At 40.1% G+C, this 23,144-nt stretch overlaps 1 protein-coding gene across 3 annotated transcripts in view; it reads left to right on the forward strand.

Annotated features, from left to right (window-relative positions):
• LOC123956866 (phosphatase and actin regulator 3-like) overlaps positions 1 to 22,404 on the forward strand; it is a 43,854-nt gene extending 21,450 nt beyond the window's left edge. For 2 of the 3 annotated variants that reach the window (XM_046029358.1, XM_046029357.1), the window contains exons 2-8: positions 15,738 to 15,896; positions 16,073 to 16,147; positions 16,257 to 16,397; positions 17,198 to 17,428; positions 17,508 to 17,715; positions 18,808 to 18,998; positions 22,079 to 22,404. In XM_046029358.1, coding sequence (XP_045885314.1) covers positions 15,738 to 15,896; positions 16,073 to 16,147; positions 16,257 to 16,397; positions 17,198 to 17,428; positions 17,508 to 17,715; positions 18,808 to 18,998; positions 22,079 to 22,236 — 1,163 coding nt within the window. In that variant the 3' untranslated portion in view covers positions 22,237 to 22,404. Of the gene's footprint in view, positions 1 to 9,871; positions 10,096 to 15,737; positions 15,897 to 16,072; positions 16,148 to 16,256; positions 16,398 to 17,197; positions 17,429 to 17,507; positions 17,716 to 18,807; positions 18,999 to 22,078 lie in introns of those variants that run through there. The other variant, XM_046029359.1, reaches the window with a different exon arrangement.
• Positions 22,405 to 23,144: the final 740 nt, after the last annotated feature.

Below are 23,144 nucleotides of genomic sequence, written 5' to 3' on the forward strand. Positions count from 1 at the left end.
TGGAAACACGGCTACTATGTAACATGCATCATAATGCTTGCCTTGCGGCTAGTGTGGCACACCCTCAAAAACACTTGTGTTTCAAACACACTGTTTGAAAAGACGTGAGATGCCTCACGGAGCCAAACGGAGCGCTCAACACACAGGATGAAAAGAGTTACTGCAGCAATGCGCAGTATCACAAAATATGGTGTTTTTTGAAAATGAAACCATGTAAACCTTATCTGGTACAGCCCCAAAATAAATTAAGACAATTAATTAATTAAAAGATGAACCTGAAATGAGCATCATATGACCAGTTTAAAAAAAGGTTTCAATATTAAAAAGCTTTGACAATATTTTAAAGCCTGTACTTAGGTTGTTGTATGTAATATGTAATAAAATGTTTGTTAATAAACTGTTACTTGAACATTTTGCACTATGCTCCTAAATTTCTTTGTGTGCTACCAAATGTTTAAATTGAGGAGCCAATGACCAAGCAGAGATGAGACTGGAGAATTGTTGAAAGGCATCTTAAACACCTGCATAGTAGGAGAGGTCAGAAAATGCGGCAAAGTGGAGTCAAGAGCAGTTGAAAGTGCATCAGTAAATAAAACTGCCACAAGAGGGCTCTACTTGACAGATGGATAGATGTTGCAAAAATGAGGTAAGCTGTCAATGTCACAAGGAGTCAAGAAGATTTCTCAGCACTATACTGCAAGGTTTAAGATGAGTTTAAATTAGACTTAGGTGAGATGCGCTTTAAATGAATATTCAATTTATGCCAAATCAAGCCTCAGACTGTGAGACAGGGATGAACACTGTGCAGGCAGCATCAGAAGAAGCCTTGAAATCCTTTGAAAGTCAGTCAGAGGAGAACAGAAATCTCCACAAAGAAAACTAAAATTTTGCTTAACTTCATGCCCCCCGTGGGTATTTTTGGAACAGATAGCAGCAACTCCTCAGAGTTTTTTGGATCTCATATCTATTTCAAAAGTGGAACATCTAAAAGCAGTGATCAAGGACAGCATGGTGATGTGATCGACTCTAATCTAGGACTACAAATTAAAATGTGAGTTTACTGAGGTGGTAATAGGCTGTTCCATCAGTGAGTTTACCCTTGCTTAAGACACAGTGGTACAGTGGCTAATTCAAAAGCACCTTTTGAATCTCTCATGGCCGTTATGCACTATGCAGAGATGTCCCCGGGTGCTACTGATTACAGGGCCCCAGGGAGCAGCACATGGGTAGGACAAAACATGACATCATTCTCTACCAATGTATTGAAAGGATATAAACACCACTATGTAGGAGACTTACTCTAGATACATGATTGGCTGAAGCAAGAACTGTAGAAATAATGTGGTCAAGAGTCCAAATTCTCCCAACAGAACCCCACTGACCTAAAAATGTTTTACTACTACTAAAGAGGAACTGCACTGATTTTGCTCATGAAAGTCAGTTTATAGGTCCTCTGAAGTCTTGCTGGATATGTGGGAAAAAAGCCTTTTGTGCCACACAAAGTCTGCTCAGATGGCTCAAGTGATGTCACTTGAGTCAATTAGGGTTGAAAATGAGAAGTTGGAAAGAAGTGAGCTTACTGGACCTCGTCTCTTCTTGAGACTTGTGGCTAGAGGCTACATTAGCCGCTACTAGCATAACACCAAGCGAACTGTTGAGTTGCACTGTGGGACGTTCACCAAATTTTAATTACCTTGTGGCTACGAGATAAGTGTATAAGAAGAGCCAGCAGAATGGTGCAGCTTATCTCCCCAAAGCTGTGTGCACAGTGCCTGCTCCAGCTGACACCTGCTTAAAGCCTTCGTTGGGTGATAGCTGTGGATAGAGACTATTTCTTATTATTATTTGAAAGTTTTATTTTAACTTAGGGGGGAGTTATGCTATGGCAAAAGCAGCTTGGACAGCATGTACCATGATGCCCATAAGGAGAGGCAAGAGAGCCATTATAGGAGCCGTGTTAACCCAGCTTGGACTTAAGGCTGGCTCAGGTTGGCCAAGAAACGGAAATCAGAGACTTCTGTGCCCATATCTGTACAGAGACCTAGATACATCGATGATGCTTGGTGCTCAAGCGTAGTAAAGATGGACACAGTTTCCCAAATATCAGACTTTGTAATTAAGGATGATAATAACCACATCACTTGTTGCTGCAGTTTACATTCACCACAGAGCAAATTCATAAGATGTACTGCGGATATTGCCTATGTACAGGCCTATATAAATAACGATATTCATTGTTTTATTAAACTTTTTATGTTACTGTATTTGAATATAGGCTACAGTACATTTAGCTGTTTCTACAAGCCTCCCAGCTGATTTTAAGTGATTATTGTGAATGCTCTGATTAACGGTAGCCTACACTGTTTCTCTCACTCTCTCCAGAGACGTTTTATAATTAAGGCTTTACGTTCACACAATTTCTTTTGACTGTCCTTCAGTATTAAAATATTCCAACACTGCTCATAGTGTGTACAATAGGACACATTAGCCACTGAGCATGCTAACGTAAGCATGCCAATAGGCTAACATACAAAATAAACAGTAAAGCAACATAGCCAAACTTACAGGTTCAAAGTGTGAAATCTGTATCAGCCCATCCTTACGCTTCAGTCTGAAGGGAATCCTAGTTGGAACTGTTACTGATCCTCTTTGTAAAATGGTTAGCACAGTACACACACAAAAAAAGCGCTGATTGGCTGAAAAGGAGCTCTGTGCATCTGCACTTTCCTCCAGGACTCAGATCTGTGTCTTGGTAAAACTTTGAAATTGAATTAAGATTGAATCTGAATTCAGATACTGAATTTGAATTTTGAGGACTATATGTTTCAGGTAGGAGCAGATACAGTTTCAGTGCAACTGAATTCAATGTCATAATACTACATTCAGTTTCAGGTTTATTGGAATTCAGTTTCAAACTAATACATTCAATTTCAAATTATGCTATTCAGTTTTTAAATTCACTTATTCAAGTTAAACAAAACAAATTCGGTCTCTGGTCGCACAAAATTCTGCCCATACAGTTTTCCCTTTCGGAGAACGGGAAAAGAAAAACTAGATATCTGTGAAGGTTCTCAGTGATCCAGGTCATAGTTATACAAAGAAAGTTAAAATAGGTGCAACTGGACTGGTTGAAGATGGGGACAAAACCATAGACTGTATATGGACAAATTGTCTTCTAGTATCTTCAACCAAGTCCAGTTGCCCTTGATTTTTACCTTCTTTGGATAATAGAGTAGATAGTTTCTTTCTCCATGTACAGACAAGATTGAATGGTAGCACAAACAGAAATGGCAAACTGTACTACCCCTCCCCCGCTACACACAAACAAACACACGCACACAGTCTCCCCTCCCCCAACAACTAAACAATCTGGGATGTCTAAGGGTGTCACACATACAGTAGGACTAGTTGCTCAGTTGTGCTCTCTATGTCCATGATTTGTGCTTTGATGAACACTGCCTTTTATAGATTTAAATGGATGCTGCTCTGTATCTGTACCCTTTTGTTTTAGTGTCCTTATGAAGTTTAACATGCAAGAATTGCAGTCACAGGTTTGTAGTAACAGTGCATGCTCCTGAGCGTGGTTGTGAACATGCCATAATATGCTTTATTTTTAGAAATACAGACAGTTATCTATGTGTGTGTATCAGAGGCAAAGATCTACCCAGCAACTGCGCCAGGCATGTTGGGGGGAACTACATGACTTAAGCTGTCATTTACACATCATGTAGCCTATCTTTTATGAATGTTTCATGTGCTGACCTAATTCCTTTCAGAGGCGAGTAAAAGCAATATGTTGCACATGAGAAAACACCAGAGCACGCAGCTGATCCTTTTGACATACTCATCCCACAACAAGGGGATAGGAAGTGCTGGACAAATGGAAACAGAGCAGTGATGTGACCACTTGGATGCCCTGGAAAGGCAAGAATAGATACTCTAGACCACCCAAGCTGAGTCATTTGTTTTTACAAAAATCTACACTGCATCCCACAAACATAGAAACAGCCTTGTGAGAGCTTTAGCTCAAAAAGAGATACTTCACATTCTGTACCAGATGTAATTAAAGCAAACGCTAAATCCCAGAGTAGGAATAGAGAGACTGATCATTCTGACAGAGTTGAATCTCTCAGCAGTGTTAAAGAAGGAAAAGGAGGAGGGATGGGGGCAGCAGCTGCAAAAATCTGTCTGCTGAAACTGGTTGCTGGATTTGAAGCCCTGGATATACTTCCTTTTAACTTTGCTTTCCTTTGGAGCGCAAGTTGTGCACGTCTCCAAAAATTAACGCCACGCATCTGCGAGATACAATTCAGCACATGAACGTGGGGGCAGTATGTCGGAAAAGATTTACGGCGGGATCTTTACTATAAAACTCCTGGAACTAGTCTGCAATTACCGAGATCATGTTATGATGTCTCATTAAAATCATAACCTCTTCAAGTGTCGCTATGTTTGGTTTGTTTACGATGTGCAAATTCGGAGGTGGTCATGGAAGATGATTGATGGATTCACATTTAATCCTCCAGGTACATGCAAAGTACGCAGGCAAGTATATGAACAATACCATTTACGTCTATGCCTACGCATTGTTAAAAAGCAAGTATGCCGGGGGCTTAAAAAGTAAAAATGAAGGCTACTAATCAGCACAAACTGCTGCTTCACATTATAACAGCTCAACAACAAATGTTCATTTTAAGCATGTTAGCATTTATTTCAAAGCACCACTACAGCTAGCATGAGTGTATACTTTAAGTCTTTTTTTTAACCAGAGACATTCTGAGGCGGCATGCTACGTTAAGAATCCTTAATACAACTCTATAGAGAGAGCCTGTAACACCAAAGATGGCGGTTATCCCACACCTCTCGCTAGAAAGCCTGCTTTTAACAGCTGAGGCAACAGAACATATTTCAATCATGTGGTTCCACTGACGGAAGGCTCTACTACGTATGTGTCACTACTACCGCACATGCGCAGTAGAAGTGTAACCTGTGGGGAAAAACACTTTTTAAACGTTATGTTGGGGTAAAGTCATCAAACTATTTAGCGATTTTTACTGCTAATTCTATACATGCAGTTTTTATGTCCCGGTGACCAGTGAAAGTCTCTCTCCATTCATTCAGATAGAAGCCTGGTCTTGTTAGTCCGAAGTAACTGCCTCCTGCTTATAGGGGAAGCAGATGTCTGCAAATGGCAGATATTATTTTTTAATTTGGATAACTTGTTGGAAAATTGATTACTAACAATTATGATAATCAACTAAGCAAACCACATTGCTGCTTACAGCATTTCAAATGTGAAGATTGGCTTCCTGATTAAATATGTTTGGGTTTTTGACTGTTGGTCGGACAAAGCAAGCAATCTGAAGACGTCGCATTGGGCTGTGTGAAATTGTGATGTGCATTTTTCATGATTTTATGATATTATATAAGTACCCACCCAGGCTATGTTCGAAGTTGAAAAACCTGGCCTCCTCCCAACCTTGAAACACCCCCATCAGAGGAGTCCAACAGTCTAGTTTGTTTGCAGCTCACACACTCTACGCAGTTGAGGCTGTGTCTTCCCCACTGCTACAGTCCCCTATCTGTCAATGTGACACTGCATTGGCTTCGTAGGCTATGCAGACTGTGGCTGTACCTGATAAATGATTCAGCAGATTCAAAGGGGAACAGTACTGGAGTGGAGCACCAGTGTTTTTTGAACATATTTTTAAACTGGCAACACTGCCACAAAGCAATGCCTGTTAAGGACTTAATTGTCAAAGACGTCATGAAAAAGTGCCCCCCTTACTACTATTATTATTTATAGCATGTGGGCCCCAGCTTTAAAATTAATGGGCCGTTTAAAATAATTTGACATCTTGCCATTAATAAATGTTTTTCTGGCTTCTCTGAATGTTAATTGATATAGCACAACATACATGAAACTCATTCATTAATATGCATTTGACATATGGGTTCTTAGAGTGCCACCCTTTAGTTCATCAAAAGAAATCATAAAGCAGAAACACGCAGAGCAAGATCTCAGATTGTGTTATTATGATATTTCGCAAGGTCTAGATGTAAATAAAACATTTTATAATTCTAATACGATGACTTTTACCTCAGTAAACACTTAGAGTACATTTAGGTTTAATTTGGATCGTTGATGTCTGTAGTTGTGTAACATCATTATCCCGCTACTTTACTCCCATGACAGCTGGTAAAAAAACAAAATGACAATGTAAGCAATAACCAACATGGAAAATGAATCTGACATCACAGACAGTAAAGCAACATGGATCACATCACAACATGACGTGGCAGCAACAGGGATAACGTGTAAGTAAGTGAATGAACCATTGAAAAACCTGACAAGGGAACGTAAAGAAGAAGATGATGATGTGTTGTGGTGCAACTGATGAGGTTTACAGCAAACCCAAGGTTGCACCTTATTCATCTATGCCAGGTCTTTAAATATTACTTTGTCTTTCTTTCAAAAAGAAATGTGTGCCAGCTAATATTTCTAATTTTAAATGCTCAGAATGTTATAAAGGAGTGCTTTCTTTGAGTTGTGATAGATTTTACATAAGCAGCATTGCATTTGCAGTAGTATCTCGACTTTCTTATATTTCATGCTTAGGAGTGAAATATAAACCATCATTGCAGACCTACTGAGTTATAATACAGTGCATCCGGAAAGTATTCACAGCGTTTCACTTTTTCCACATTTTGTCATGTTACAGCCTTATTCCAAAATGGATGAAATTCATTGTTTTCCTCAAAATTCTACAAACAATACACCATAATGACAACATGAAAGAAGTTTGTGTGAAATCTTTGCAAAATTATTAAAAATTAAAAAAAAAGTGCTCACAGCCTTTGCTCAATACTTTGTTGAAGCACCTTTGGCACAAAAATACAGTCTTTTTGGTATGATGCTACAAGCTTTGCACACCTATTTTTGGGTTAATATTGATGAACCATCTTTTGCCAACTCTGAACATTTTGTTAGGCTATCAATAACTGTCCTTATTTGCTGATGTAAGAAACACAGGTTCACTCAAATATCACAGAGAATGTGACTGCTTTGTGGTTGAGGTTTATAATCAATAGTAAAGTGCTTTGGTGCAAATTGTTCCACAAATGGACTCCTTAACTGCATGTTTGAGCTGTTATACTGCTGATGTAAAGCACATTTCTCCATTTTCTGTCATCCCCCTTGTGACTCCACAACACTTTACTCATTCTGCTACCCTTCATGCATTGGACAAACAGCAAAGCCTCCCTTTTTTCCGATTGGAGAGCATCAATGTGTTATTCCAAGATGGCTATACCCACGGCTGTTGTGTCGTCGCTTGTTTTAATTTTCTTTTCCTATATGAAGACTGTATAACTGCAGTTGCTTCAGATTTAATTCAACTTCAAGTTGGCAAGCTTGAGGTCATTGTGTCAGTTTTTTATTAACTTATCACAATTTGTGTGCACACGCTTTTGGCACATCCTCCATCCTCGGCCATATTAAATGAAGTCTGGTAAATATTGAATGAGATTCATGTTCACTAAGTAGCCTACACCATTGTTTATATTCTTTGCTTACCGCTTGTGTGCCCCTGAGGAGAAATCTAGCCGTTGACTTTTATCATCTCTGATGTAGCTCAGCCCTTCCTGCTGTTAATGTATGAGTGGCCCTCTAGAAAATCGATCTAAAACCACAAAGGCTTTGTTTACACACAAGTGATGTTGTCTGAATAATTAATAATTAGTCTGTGGTAATTCAGTGTAAATAAGTAGAGGAAAAAATATATTTAAAAAATCCGTTAGCAGTGATCCTGTATTATTGCAAGTGTATTTGTTACATATGCTTGAATAGGGAGTGCAGTAAGTCAGAGTACACGTCTTGTCTGTGGTATGATTTTTCTGACCTAAAGTAGCAGCCTGATATTTTTATGTTAACGTCTTTATAGATAATGTTGGTCTATTCTGTCAGTTGGTTTTTCCACCACTTAGGTCCAGACTGATAAACCTCAGCAAATATTGGATGGATTGCCAAATGACTTTGGTGATCTGTTAGGTTGACCTCTTTGGCTTTTAGTCAAATGTTTCCCTGATCACTTTGGTGATCCCCGCTGCTATCATGTGGAGTTCAGTCAGTCATCAGTCTCAGTATTAATAAATGCGCACAGAAGCATTCAATTGTGTTTTGGGATTTAGACATAAATGCATGTTCTCCTCATGTGGGTTCTCTCCAGGTGCTCTGGCCTCCTCTACCTTCTAGAGACATGCAGGTAGGTTAATTGGTGACTCCAAAGAGGAAGGAGCCATCTGATTGGCTATACAAAATTCCCTGCTGAATTTTACTTTGCCGTGGGAGGGGACACACACACAAATGCAGTGAATTTCACAAATGATAAGCAGTTTGTCAAGGCAGGTTTAACAGTTTGTATATGAAACAACATCCAAATATATTTTTGATGAAAATTGAAAGTACTATTGGCGACCTGTACAGGGTGTACCCCGCCTTTCGCTCAATGTCAGCTGGGATTGGCTCCAGCACCCTGCGACCCTGTACGCAGGATAAGCGGTTGACGATGGATGGATGGATGGATTGCAAGTACTTTTAAATACATATATTTGTGGATGTCTAATACATTTATTTAAAACAAGAAATATATGCGTGTGCATCAGAAATACACTTGTGAACTTATTTGTGGATTAACATTTATATGCAACTCATGCTCCTCAGCTGTACTTTGTGTGCTAAGGTGTACTTTGTGTGCAGTGGATAAGATGCATGGCTTTGGTGTGGGAGACCCGGGTTCAACTCCCCACTGTGACCCACTGATGTGTCTCTGAGCAAGACCCTTAACCCCTAGTTGCTCCAGACATAAATAGCAATTGTAACTCGCTTTGGATATAGCTTAATAAGCAAATGTTAGCATGCTAAACTAAGATGGGGAACATTATACATGTTGGATATGTCATGTCAAGCATGTTTGCATGCTGACTTTAGCATTTCATACCACCTCCTGAGCCACAGCTGCCCCCTAAAACATGTCCTATCGGTTACAATGCAATTATCTTATACAAGCAGAGGGCTCTGCAGGCGGCTGGCCGGCCTTGTGAGCTACTGTTGGCGAGAGCTTCCCCCCTCCGCCACTTATGGAGCTCCTCAACTCCGAAAAAGTTTAAGCACATTTTCGATCCGCCATCAATTTTCGTAACACTGCCAATATTCAAAATCCACAGAGTGGATTTCTCGCCTCAAAACTTCTCAGAAGTGGATTTAGTGACGAAATAACGACAATGACGACAATTCTAAAAACATTCTGTTGCTGGCCCCACTCAGGCGCACGCAATGATGATGCAGTAAATAGTGACGATTCACTCTGACCAATCAGCAGTCTGCAGTGTTTTCACGTCACCTTTTGGTACCAGGTAGCAGTTACAGGTACAACTCTTCCCCGATGGAAAACCAAAAACGGCGAGTAGAGTCAAGGCGAGTCGAGCTGGTACCATGTGGTGGAAAGGGGGCATAAGTTTCCTCCTACAAGAATGCCAGACATTTTGGTTCCATTATGTGTCGTTTTCCTTTGTCTTATGGTTTTGCACTGTTGGTTGGATAAAATGGACAATTTAAAGAAGTCACCTTGGTCTTTAATGCTTGCAATTTTCACCATTTTATAACATTTTAGAGACTAAACGATGAATCAAATAATAGAGAAGATAGTATGTGTGTGTGTGAACTGAACTGTAGGTTACTGGAGTACTATTTTTACCTGTTTTGCTGTGGAGGATGAGCGTGTTCCAGTTTCCGGCCAGTTTATTTGCCCTCCTCCTCCTCCTCACGTGCAGAGGGGCGGGGTCCACAGGGCACAGCAACAGTAGGCGCAGATGCAACCCGGTCGCCCTCATTTGGTTTTTCCGCTCACGCCCCCGTTAAACTAGTATTTTACACTTTTTGAACGAGGTGGGCTACTATTACCAACTATTTCCATCCGTCTGTATATTTCCTAAAACACACCGCGGTCATCAGTCTCCGCTCAGGCTTTTATGGGAATATATGATGTGAATACCGAGAGCTGGATGAGGACTGGACAGCTGCGTATCCTATGATATGTGAGTGAGATTCAGAAACATATGCGTTTCGCCCAAAACGTCACTAATTTACTGTCAATTTGCGGCGAAGTATCCCACGTATTTACCCTTAACTTAATGTTGTTCATGGAATGTGCCTACTGGGACTCGTAGTGTTTGACTTCATGTGGTAGTGGTGCTATATCCACCTATGATATCAGTAAAATAATATGTAATAATAGTTCTTCTAAGTGGTCATATCGCTGTGATACACCTATAATATTTCCTTGGGGACTTTTATCATGGATGTTGCGTAATTTCCTTAAAACGTGACTTTTCATTATATTAAACTTTAAATAAATTTTAATTTTTTATTATGTCATTCCAAACCACTCAGGAGAAATAAACTTTGACTCATCACTTGTTAACAAGTTATAGGAATGTGAGGATATTAACAATTTATTATTATTATTATTATTATAATTATAATAATATTAATAATTTATTATTATTATTAATAATAATAATAATAATAATAATAATAATTAATTTATATAGCGCTTTATTATAAAAACTCAAAGCCTTGAGTTTGAAATATTGTGACACTTAACAGATGCTCTGTGTTTGGCATTGCAGGCTCAGTATCTGCAGTACACTGTGGAGCACATGACTTTGACAATTAATTTTCCTGCTCCAGCCGTGAATAAATATTTCAATATAACTTAAATTTAAAAACACAACCCCCTCCCTGACTTACATTATTCAGAGTTACATGCTGGCCTGTGATTTGCTGCAGCTCTCTGTCTCTCTCTGTGTGGCAACATCCTTCCCATCCACCCAGCAACTCCCTATTCCTCATGCCCCTGTGATTCTCTGCCTCCAAGGGCCTTTTCTGCAGCATCCAGCATGGTTACCATGGCAACGGCAGGCTTACCCATTGGTGTGCTGCTACAGTTACTACAAGCTTGACCTGAATTCCTCACCACACACAGGCACACATAACTTGGGCAGCTGGCCTGCTTGTCTTTGTTGGATAAAGCAACTTTGGGTGTCAGCGAAAGCCAAAGCACCAATACGCTGCTGTTCATGGATCAATACACTCAGTTATGATTGGCCATGTTTTGTTAGCGTAGTCTGTATGCTTGTAATGTTATCTCTTGTGCATCAGTCACGGGTCTATTTAATTACATTTGTAAATGCAGTGAAAAGGATTAAGTCTCTAGCTTGCTTGCTTCTATGTCAAGTTTTTCAACCAATGGGAAGATTTGCTTCTCTTTGTCTAATTTGCTAGTAAATTGCCTTTGGCTTTTAGGCTGTTGGTTAAACAAAATGGACATTTGAAAACAGGCATTTGTCACTATTTTCTGATACTTTATAGATCAAACACTTATTTAATTGATTGATTGATTTAATTGAGAAAATAATTGTTAGTTGCGGCACTAATTTTAAGCCTACTTTTGATGTTGAATAGCCTAGTTGCTGAAATGATCTCTAGTATCTGTGCTGGAAATCTGTGTAAATACAGCACCTACTTGAAAATTTTGTTGATATACCTGGCTGCTACCTGCATCACTTGGATACAAATGTTGATTGATTGATTGATTGAGTTTGACCTTGTTTTTAATGTGAATAGGTTGCACTTTTGCTTGAGTCCACGTCCACATGCTGGCATCATCACATTTAAATCCTTTGCCAAATCTATCCTCACCTGTAGAATATGCCAGTATAACTCACAATACTCACTTTTGTCTTGTTATAATTGTGACTGCGGTCAGTAATTGGTGTATCTAATTTGTTTCTTAAGGCATATAAATAAACAGATGTTTTGGATTTAGACGCAGCTGGCCTGAAAATGAAAGTGTTCGTAGACCGATCCCTTCACAGCCCACGGCTCAGCTGTAGGCTCCCTGAGGTGTCAGCTTGTTGTCGGAGCCAGACTGTGTAGGAGTGCCTTTTTCTGTCTTTACTCCAAGGAACCTCTCTCTCTCTCTGACTGGATTCAAGTCAGCTCAGTCGGCCTGTCTGTCTGTCATTGTGATCCCTCCTCTACAGCTTTGAGAAGTCAGATCAGAAGTAAAAGTTCCATCTAAAAGGAATAGCCATTGATTGACAATCTTTATCTATGGAGAGAAATCAAAGCTTTCTGCACACTTTTAGTCGAAAATGTTATGATGAAACAAGGAGGTGAAAACCGAAACTCATTTTAGGCCTTCTGTGTCATATCCACCGCAGGGGTTGGGGTCATCAATCTTTAATGTGCATGCCACAGCCACATACTGTATGTGTAGATGAAAAGCCATGTCAATAATCATGGTGAGATCAGAGCCAACCCTCAGACATGGTAGCCTTAATGTTGACCAAACCATGTATTGGGGAGTCTTCCCTCCAGAATATACGTGTCAAAACCAGAGACTGTATTTATTTTAATTCTAGAAAAAGTATGGAATAGGCCTATTATAGGCTAGTTCATAATAAGCAACAGTGTAGGGTGTAAGGTTCCCTTTAGCAATGGAGGAGCCATTTATTTTGATGGGGGGGGGGGTCATGGGGACCTCCCCCATCAAATTTTTAGCATTAAACACTTAATTTCCTGCATTCTGGTGAAAATTTCTGCACCAGTGCTTGCCTTCTCTGCATCACTTTATGGTGGAAATGTTTTTATCTAGGCTATGTCAACAGAAACTCAAAACTCAGGCAGCAGGTGACTATTTAAAATTTAAAATATACCAGAACATAATTCAGTAGGTGTATGGCTTTCAAGCATTCTGTAGGCCTATTTCTTTCATGATTTAGTCTTCCCTCCTCTTTTTGTCTTTGTTTGGGGAAGTTCCTCTTTAACTGTGGCACCCTTTCACCTCACCACCCATTTAATTCAGTTAGAAACTGTCTGCATATCTATCCCACATAATTGTATAATCTGACATCTCCAGAAAGCTTTTTATGAGAATAATGTCATCATTAAATCACAATTGATTTTTTCAAAATCTCCCCGCCCTAAAATCTGCTGTTCATTACTTGTTCTGCTGATATGATAGAATCCCAGACCGACAGAAAGACACAGAACCCGTTTGGGACTGAATATATGAGACCTGTGCAAAACAAAATTAAGTGAAAACACTTCACCACAAATCTACATGCTAACTTCAGCAGCTCTGTGCAGCTCTCATTCCCAACGGATCAAGGCTGTGCTTCAGATTATACATTTTTATATTGCAAAACACGACCAACTATGTTACCCGATCACAAACTGTCTTCCACTCACTGCAAGAGACCGGGTTCGCTTGATTCCTGTCACAGCGTCCGCCGGTGTTGCATCAGCTGGCTGGAGTATAATTGCGCTGAGTCGACGTAATCAGTTATAGTCTAATGTTACATTAGTTTTTCCAATGCGCGAGAAAAGGCATGTGAAAAGTGTCAATTGCGTGAGTCTCACGCACTGAGCGTGAGAGTTGGCAGTTCTGCTTAAACAGAGCAAGTGTGTGCTTCAGTTTTAGATGTTTATATTGCAAAATATATATATATATATATATGTATATAAAAAAATCTTTATGTTTGTTCATGAAGTCACTTGTCTGTTATTAGGAAAAATAAAACTGTGTATTGTATTGTATTAGACTTTATTGTCCACCTTAGTGGAAATGTGTCTTCGACTTCTCCAAACAAATATACAACAGTGACACCACAGTTAAAATTAACTTAAAAAATACTTAAAAAATACTTTGTGGCTAAAACAACGCTGTTGACACAATGTACAGATAACCTGCAACCCCTGCTGGAGCAAGAGAACTATACAACAATAAGTAGGCCTATAGTTTAATTAGGCTATGATCAAAACTCATGTTAGGTCTAATTTTCGGGACAAACCGGAAAGGGGTCGGGACAACTGCTCGTAATTCGGGACTGTCCTGGATTTTTCGGGACGTCTGGTCACCCTACGTACAACAGTAGAAATGTGTTCACTGGTAGAGATATGGCAATACCCTTTCCACAGCAGGAGCTATGTCTTACGGCAGAGGGTTTCAAGGTGGGAGACGGGCCTCCCTAGGGGTTTCCAAACTGTTTGAGGGTAGGATCAGTGAAAATATTGCATTAGTTATCAAAAGGAGATATCATAGAACAGCTTAACTGTGTGTAATTTGGAGAAAGAGATGGTTCAAAGATATTGTAGTTTTGGGGAATTTGACTGTTTTTCCCACTTTCCCAGAGTCAGAAACTAATAACTGCCCGACAGACTTTAGTGATAGGTCGAGCGATTAAACGGCTGAGCGATTATTATGCCGATATCTGGCATTTTGTGATTATCGGCATGAGCCGATTCCTGCACTCACGAGACCTATATATAATCCTAAATGACAGCAAATGTAACCCATTACTGCCTAGTATTAAATATATATTGTTATACTGAGAATAATGCAGGTAAACACTGTCACTTCTGACAAACTATACACCACTCTCCCTTAAACACCAGTCACAGTCTACAGCATAACCCAATTTATTTTTCTATTTCGTGAATAAATTAAAATTCCATCTAAAACACCATGTTTATGGCTAAGATACCCATGTATATTAGATTGCACTCTGCATGGATGATGTAATTATACATTACTTTTCTTTGTTTAGATATCAGCATTATGTATTGGCCATTGAAAAACCCATATCGATCGACCACTAGCCTTTTTCCAAGGTTTGTCTGAGGGGAGGCCCACGGTCTCAGACTATCTGCTTTATATATTCTGGGCAGGCGTAGCAAATCAGGGTTGGGTTCTTGCGGGATCTCGTGATATTGTGATTGCAGGAGGACAAATGAGCAGCTTCAGGTGTCGCCCACTAAGTAGGATGAGCCACACCACCTCCTCTTCATCATACAGACCTGCGAAGAGGACAGGCCACACAAACACAGAGAGGACAACAGCATTCAATGCAAGAGACGATACAGAGGAAAAGGCTGGGGGGCCTTCATATATACAAATACTATCAAGCTTTATATGAAAATGCCAAAACCTTAACTACAACACACCTTACCCACAACTAGGCCTTCCGAAACACTGGAATCAATGCTTGTCAGTACCCAAAAATAACAAATACAGGACAACAAAAATAAACATGGAGACATGAGACGATGAAAAATGCCGGTCTGCCAGTAGTAGCATGTAAGATTTATACAATTATGACACTACTGTATGATGTTAAATTGTGCTACAGATTCTTGTGAATGTCACCATGATAAGTATGCAGTCTAAAATAGTGTTAAATCCGTGGGGACGCAGGCTGCAGATGTCTGCTTTGACCTTAGAAAAAGCAGTCGTGGTGAAGCTGATTTTATTGCTTCTCTGCGTGTGCATTCAAGATGTTTTTAAAAGCATTCTATTGTCTGTGTGTTTGTGACCAGGAAGGTCTGGCTTCCCTGAAACAACGTGAGTCACACACAAACAATGCAATTCTTTGTCCTCTCGCTTCTCCTCAGAAATTAGACCGGAATCAATAAGGCATTCACAGCCAGTGACCCACATTTGCTACCCTCACATGATGGTGGTGTGTCAGTAGTTCAGCCAGTTGTGTTAGAAGTGATTTAAGAAATACGTTCAGTCCTCACCACATCTGAGCGTTGATGGAGACCCGTGTTCACGATGGATTTTGTTGCCTGCAGCCTATGTTAAGGGAGCTCCGTTTGTTTTGTGTTGTAGATTTGATGGACCAGCAGAGGGCGCTGCATTCAGGTTGCTTGGTTTCAGGGGTTCGGACGCCTCCTATCCGCCGCAACAGCAAGCTGGCCAGCTTAGGACGCATCTTCAAACCCTGGAAATGGAGGAAAAAGAAAAACGAGAAGCTGAAGCCCCCGGCAAGTGAGTGTGACATAGACTCAGGCTTCTGTCAGATGCAGTAAATGCTGGCTGGTTTGGGAATCACTCAGGGAATAGGAACAGGGGGGGGCTGTATTTGCAAATAGACCAGGCTGCTTCGCATGTTCTCATTTTGTGGGAAAGTGGACAGGTTTCATAAATGCTTGTTTGTTGTTTAGTGGTGGAGAAGAAGGCAGCTGTACGGCAGAAGAGAGATGACCTCGACAGGCGGAACCCCAGGGACACTGAGACAGGTGCAAAATGAGGAATGAACACAAACACTGAGTTCACCTGTTCAGCCACATGATTCCCAACTGCTATGCAGACTCATTCCTGTCCTCCTCCACTGTGCACTGTATACAGAGTCAGATCTTGCATGTGGTTGCAACGGTGAAGATCCAGACACCCCGACTCACTCTGATAGTGAGGACAGAGATGAGGAGCCCGTGGCACCCCTGGCCAGCACCAGTGAAGACCTGGGCAGTGATTTAGAAGCCTCAACAGGTAGAGTACAGTACTGTGGTCTGAGAGAAAATATAGTTTCCAGAGTACAAGTATATAGAGAACAGCACTTCTTGAGGTTTTTTATGTTTAATAAGTAAAGCGTCCCTAGGCAATTACACATGCTGAAGTAGAAAATGTCCCAATGTCTAGTGAGAATTAGTGCACCCTATATAATTTGGGACTTAAATGATCCCGTGGTGCATAGTACAAAATGGTCCACAAGAGCTCACTCAGAGCTAACTTCCATCATGCATTTTGCAGACAGGGGAAAAACGGTCAGTTTAAACAGCTGTTGGATGAAGTAGTAGTCTCCTAAATATTTTATATTTATTTTACCATCTCACACACTTAGTGTGGCGTGAGTAGTGAATAAGCCTTGTCACTAAACTGTAAACTGTTCTTCTTTGTCTAGTGGTGGCAGAGGTAATGAAGAGGTGCAGACGTTCTTACGTCCAGATTTCTCTTTTTGTGCAGATTTCCTGTCACTGAGCACATCTAGTGGTAGTTCAGTTATTGTTACAGTTTTATTTGTCCTGTTTTTGTATGTACATTATTTATTTTATGTAAACCAATCTAACACAAACAGGAGGTCCATGGATAAACCCTTGGATTTTCCCCTTTGAAAAATGCCACTTTTAATTGTTGTAAATCAAGATTGGATACTGTTCTTTATTGTAGTTCATGTTTCTGATTTAAGCTGTCAGTTTAAAACACCTGTCTCTGACTGTCCACTTGGTGGAGACAGAGACTTCCTTAACAAATTAAACCTTTTCATTACCATTGCTGACGTTTCATTTCAGTACAAGATGTCACTGAAGACTCACACATGACAGTAGATCTCGGTCAGAGTGAAGATGGAGGAGATGAAAGCACCTCACTAAGTGACCCTAGTGATGATCAGTCAATGGGGAAGGTGGAGGCTGTTGAAGGTAAACAGGAGGTGACAACTGCCCAGCCCCAGAGAGGAGCCAGCACCTCTACTCTGCCCAGCCTGCCAGTCAAACTGCTCACCAGACTGGGCAGTCTAGACAGTAAGTTGAACAGGAGATCCACAATGTAGCGCCTCACTGGCTTGCAGCAGTGTCTCACTGAGATGACTTTCCTTCCCAGGCGGTCCTTCAGTGCCCGTTAAGAAATCCCCAGCCACCTTACCCAGGAACTTCACACTTCCCAAAGACCCGCATGGCTCCCTGTTACGAGGCAGGATCTCCACACCTACTGGGTCCCCTCACCTCGGGTCACTACACCAACAGCTGCCCCCTAGCTGCATCATTGAGGAACTGCACCGTGCCCTGGCCACTAAACATAGACAGGACAGGTCTGAGGTTGCATTTTATTGTGTAGTTTCTATTGTGTAGGTGTTATCACATGGGATATATGACACATTTGCATACATTTTTTACATACAGATCCATTAATAAATGATCAATGAATGTTATGGCCACATTAGACCATTAAAAGGCCCTGTTCGCAGAACATAATAATCCAGTCCTATGACCCACATTTGTGCACAGCACACACACACAAAATATGGAAACGGCAACATACATCTGTAAATAAGACTACTGATGAGTGCTGTACATACCAGTTCTTTTCACCAATGATTAACCTGTCGATTGTTATTCACAAGTTCTGAGAGCTTAAGATGACATTTTCAGATGCCTTGTTTTGTTTTGACTTAAAGTCCAAAACACAAATGATATAAAACACAGAAAAGCAGCAAAACTTCGCATTTGAGAGGCTTATCATTGGCTATGACTAATTAATTAATCAATTAATTGTTTTGATCTGATTGATTCTACCTTTTCATTTATTTAATGAAAGAGCCAACTTAAAAAATGTATTTGCTGAGTGTGCAACAATATGACATATTTATTAAGCCGCTTATTTCTACTGACAGTATAAAAGTAACCTTAAAGGGCAACTCTCAAGTGATCACATGGTTAATCACATATTGTGGTACACATCATAATATCAGGCACAGGGATTAACCGACATCTGCTAAATTGTTAATTTTATAAAGAAAAATTCCTTACATTTTACTCAGTGATAACGTCATTCTACCAAAACAAATGGGATTTTCTTTGTTCATTTCATTTGTGTGAAATCCTTTCAGTATACTGTATATTTTAAATAAACATTCAAACACATTGGAAATAAAATTTGCGTGGTTCTCACTGTGAAGATGTTTATCCTAGGTTTTGCTTGTTTTTAGTGGTTACACTAATAACCCTAGAACTAAGATCTTAAGCTGTTGCTTTCTTTACCAACATTTAATACTGGCGCATGCTTTTATATCTGCAATCAACGTTAGTGGTTACTTAAAGTTAATCCGTACCTTCCAACCAGTCCTGGCCATGGTATAATCAAGTTGTAACCGACAGGCTTGTTTTGTGATGTGTGATCTCAGTTTCCATACCAAGGAGGCACACTCGTCTCTGAAACGCCGGCTGGATGGCCGTCTGTCCCGCACGTCCAGCACAGACAGGGAGCCTGCTGGGGAGTCGGAGAGCAAGAAGTCGTCTGATGAGAACAAAGAGAACTGGCGTCTGGACGAATACTTGAGCGACCAGGACAGCTGGAACGAGTCCGTGATCTCTGGTAGGTCTGCTGACACTGGTGTAATATTTGCTCTACTATTATCTGCCTCTTAATTCACAAAGCCAACAAAATACTCCGTCAGTGGATAAAGAGCAGCATTATCTCTGCTGATATTTACGGATTTACACTGAGAACATCATATGGGTCATTGGTGCACAGCTGTCTGCGATTAACATGTTTGTAATATATCCACACAAATGTAGATCTCCTGTTATTGAACAATTTAAAATGAATTTTAACACCCTTTTATAAGACAGCCTATCACTTTTAAATGAGTCATGTTCTCAGGTGTTGGCATCGTAATAAACTAATATCAGCTTCTACAGATGTCTGTTTGAACTGTTGTATTCTATAAAGTGGGAGTGGTGGAGGAGATGGCAGCAGAGAAAAGAGAGTAGATTTAAAATATTTTTCAGGTGTGCAATGCTAACAAAGCAGGGCTTAAAGTTCTCTGGCGCTGTGGCGGAATTCCGGCGCAGGCTGTGTTTGTATTACAAATATCTGTGGAAAATATTCTTGCATATTTTTTTTTACTGTCGTGTGATATGTGTGTGTGTGTGTGTGTGTGTGTGTGTGAAGCGCCAGTCTTCCTCTCCTGTGGTGGCTCTCTCTGTCGGTGTACACACGAAAGAAAGGGGACTGGTACTTCCCGACCACGTGGACACTCATTGGCTATTGTAGGCTGTGGACAGGACATGGAAGTTTCTAATGGGTCAATTGAGGTGTCATTCAAAAAAAGTATCAAGTGTTTATTCTGACCATAAAAAATAGTTTAAAACCACAATTAACCATCTGGTTTTTTCAACTTTCACCCCGGAGCAAAAATCTGCCTTTAAACTTGAAAGGAATAATGATTTGACATTTATCATTAGAATAATAGATATTGAATGACATGAAAAGTTTTATTGTGATAACATTTTAGGCCATATTACCCAGCCATAATTACCAGAACCTATATTTGCCACTAGGCGGTGGCAGAAAATATCACCAGAATGCATGAAATTAAGTGTTTATGCTCAAAAATCTTCAGGGGTAGGACCCCCTCCCCCCCCCCCTTTCATATATTTCCACATTGAACATTTCATTAAAACAGTGTACAATTATCTTCTCTTCTTGTTCTTGTTTTCTCGTGTTTCCTACCCTCCATCTTTATTGTAACACCCAAACACATTTCAGGCACAGAAAAATTTCTTGCTGTCAGCCCTGTAACAAGGCTAATTTAGCTCCTAATTGTAGTGAGCTATCATTTGCTGGCTAGGCCTTTATCACAAATCACCTGATGCGGTTGTTAACAAAACTGGCTATAACCCCCAAACTTTAAAACTTAATTTAATGTAACTTTATTTATATTGAACTTTAAACTTGTGATACATTTTATATTTTTTTTAAAAGAAGGTACAATAAGCCATATACAGTGTCTTATTAAAAACAATCACCCCCCTTCTTCATGTGTAATGATTGTTTTAATGTGCCTTTAACATTTCAAACATAACTCTCAACTTGAGATGCCATGCAAAATATAACATATAGAATTATACCTTTGTAATATACGATGGCATATTAGGGCCATTACCGACCAAGATAAAAAAAGTAGTGTTTTCTGAGATATTATTTGCCCTAGGATAAATTTCTTCATTGCTTCATGCAACACCTGTCCAGTGACATCTGGGGGAATTTTTAACTTCTGAGTAAAAATACTGGAGATTATTTTCAAAATCAGCACGACATCCGGGTATTGTTATCATTCTGCAGATTTAGCTTTTGTTTGCATTCTACATGCAACAGTCAGGCTAAATCAGTACGTACAGCTAGTATAGTAGGCGGTTTTGAATACAGCTGTTGTTTCTGGGGAGAATCACTTCCACCAGGCAACTCTATAAATACACAGCAGGGTTCTGAGACGGGAGACACAATTGCTTCACTATTGTAGCTTTCTTGCAGATTGACACATAGAAAGCCTCTGACATCTGAAAACTAACATGGCGTTTTGGCTAGTGTTTGTCAGTCAATGAAAACATTTGGTCTTTTTTAGTCATTAGCTTCTGTTGAACATTTTTGTCATTTTACTCAACTTATTTCACATTATCTTATCATTATCTGTTAAAAAACGACGACTAACGAAGCGATATCATTACTACAAAGTCAGCTGCTTATCTACCAAGTGTCAGAGTGACAGAGACACAGAGCGTCTCCGTAACCATAGTAACTTATTCTCATCAATTCGACAATTCAACGTCAATTTGACATAGTGGCCAAATTGTGGAATTATAACTCCCGGGTCCGTCACGTGGTGCACACTGGCACCAAATGACATATCTTATAACAGCACCTGTCATGTACATGTCCTTTGAAGAATGAGGAAAGGAAGCTAGCCAAGCCTTGAGGGTTGCCGTGCTCGCACAGTGTGTGGGTGAAAATCATAAGTAGCGCATTTATACTGATGATTGTCTGAAATTTTAATCCATTTTAAAAATTAAAATCCATTTTATCGATAACATTTGAGAAGTCTACAAGAACCGCACGATTATCATTTTATCCCACTTCAAGTTAGCGTAAATTGGAAGTTAACACAGTGGACGCGATAATGCTACTGCATTATTAAACATGAAGCCAAAGCGTTCCAAGAATGGCTGGAAAAACAACGGTGGTAATGTCCTAGAATGGCCAAATCAGCCATTGGACTTAGTGCAAACCTCAGTCCATCGCAGAATTTTCAGAAAACAGGAATTGCAACGTCCAAGGCTGTGATTGCTGTCAAAGGTGCCTCTACACAGGCTTGAATAAAATGTATTCAGGTATTTACTGTGTTTTAATTTATACGTATTATATATTTTTATACTGATACTTAAATAACATTAAATACATTATAAAAGTAAGTTCTAAATCTAAAACTAATTGCTCACGTTAACATGTTGAAATGGGTTTGTAGACTTATTTAATTAATAAGGTATTAGATCTTACGAGAAAGCACAAAAGAACGCTGTGTGGTGATTAACATCAGTTGAGCAGGTTTAGCTGGGAAACTATGTTTGGCAGCTCAAAAACCATTATTGACCTTAATTTGTGCTGAACAACAACAGGGACCCTCCCACGCAGGATGAGGAAGGAGCTGCTGGCTGTGAAGCTTCGGAACCGGCCCAGCAAGCAGGAGCTGGAGGACCGCAACATCTTCCCTGTACGCAGCGACCAGGAGCGGCAGGAAATCCGGCAGCAGATAGAGATGAAGCTGGCCAAGTGAGTCGCTCTGTGCGAACAAAGATCAGACTGCCCACCCCCATTTGCCTGTTTGTCTGTTTCATCACCCAGCATCACAGTTGTGTACACTTTGGCTGCTTGTCATTCCCCTTCCACCATCCCCTAACAAATTCTCAGTCATTAAACATGTCATAACAGCTTTCAATGTAAATGGTCACCGCAAAGCTGCAAGAAGTTTGAAATGTTAACTTGAAATATATTTTGATGTGCAGAGATGCAAGGGAGGGTAAACCCAGAGGTGCTCAATGGCTTATGGGAAGTCCACCAGCAGTCTAGGCCTGTAGCAGCGTAACTAAAGCCTAGTTCACGCTACACGTTTTTAAGCTCGATTTGCCAGTCAGCGAGCTCGGCAACCGTCAGACTGTGATCTCAGCGAGCTATCGGCTCACCTTTCTACTCCCCTCCAGCTCTTTCTGTAGCACAGACAATCCCTGCTACCTGTGTGTGCGAATCCATTCTTTCATCCATATTCTTGGTCTTTATAATTGCTATCTTATAATAACAAACAACAGCTGTTTTGTGTGTCGGTTTGCATCATTTCCTGTTTAACATTTTACGTGTTTTCTTGACAAAACGTGGTTTGGAGACCAGCATACCTGCATATCTTGATCAATGATAACTCCAAGATACCTAATGGGGGTGCGGCAGGCCAGGGCAATGCCATCTAGAGGTCCATCTCAGAAAAATTTAATTTTTTGTTGTGTTTTATGGCTTACAGCTCATGGAAATCAAAAATCCATATCTCAAAATATTAGAATATTAGAGTAAAGAATGTATAATACAGAAAAGTCGACCTTATCATAAGTTGAAAAGTTCTAGCAATGCTTTGTATGTTCATTATTTATTGGTACCCTATTTAAAATAATTGACAGTTTACGTTAACAGTGTCAG

The sequence above is a fragment of the Micropterus dolomieu genome, linkage group LG18 (genome assembly GCF_021292245.1).
Source record: "Micropterus dolomieu isolate WLL.071019.BEF.003 ecotype Adirondacks linkage group LG18, ASM2129224v1, whole genome shotgun sequence".
In the NCBI taxonomy this organism is placed as follows: Eukaryota; Metazoa; Chordata; class Actinopteri; order Centrarchiformes; family Centrarchidae; genus Micropterus; species Micropterus dolomieu.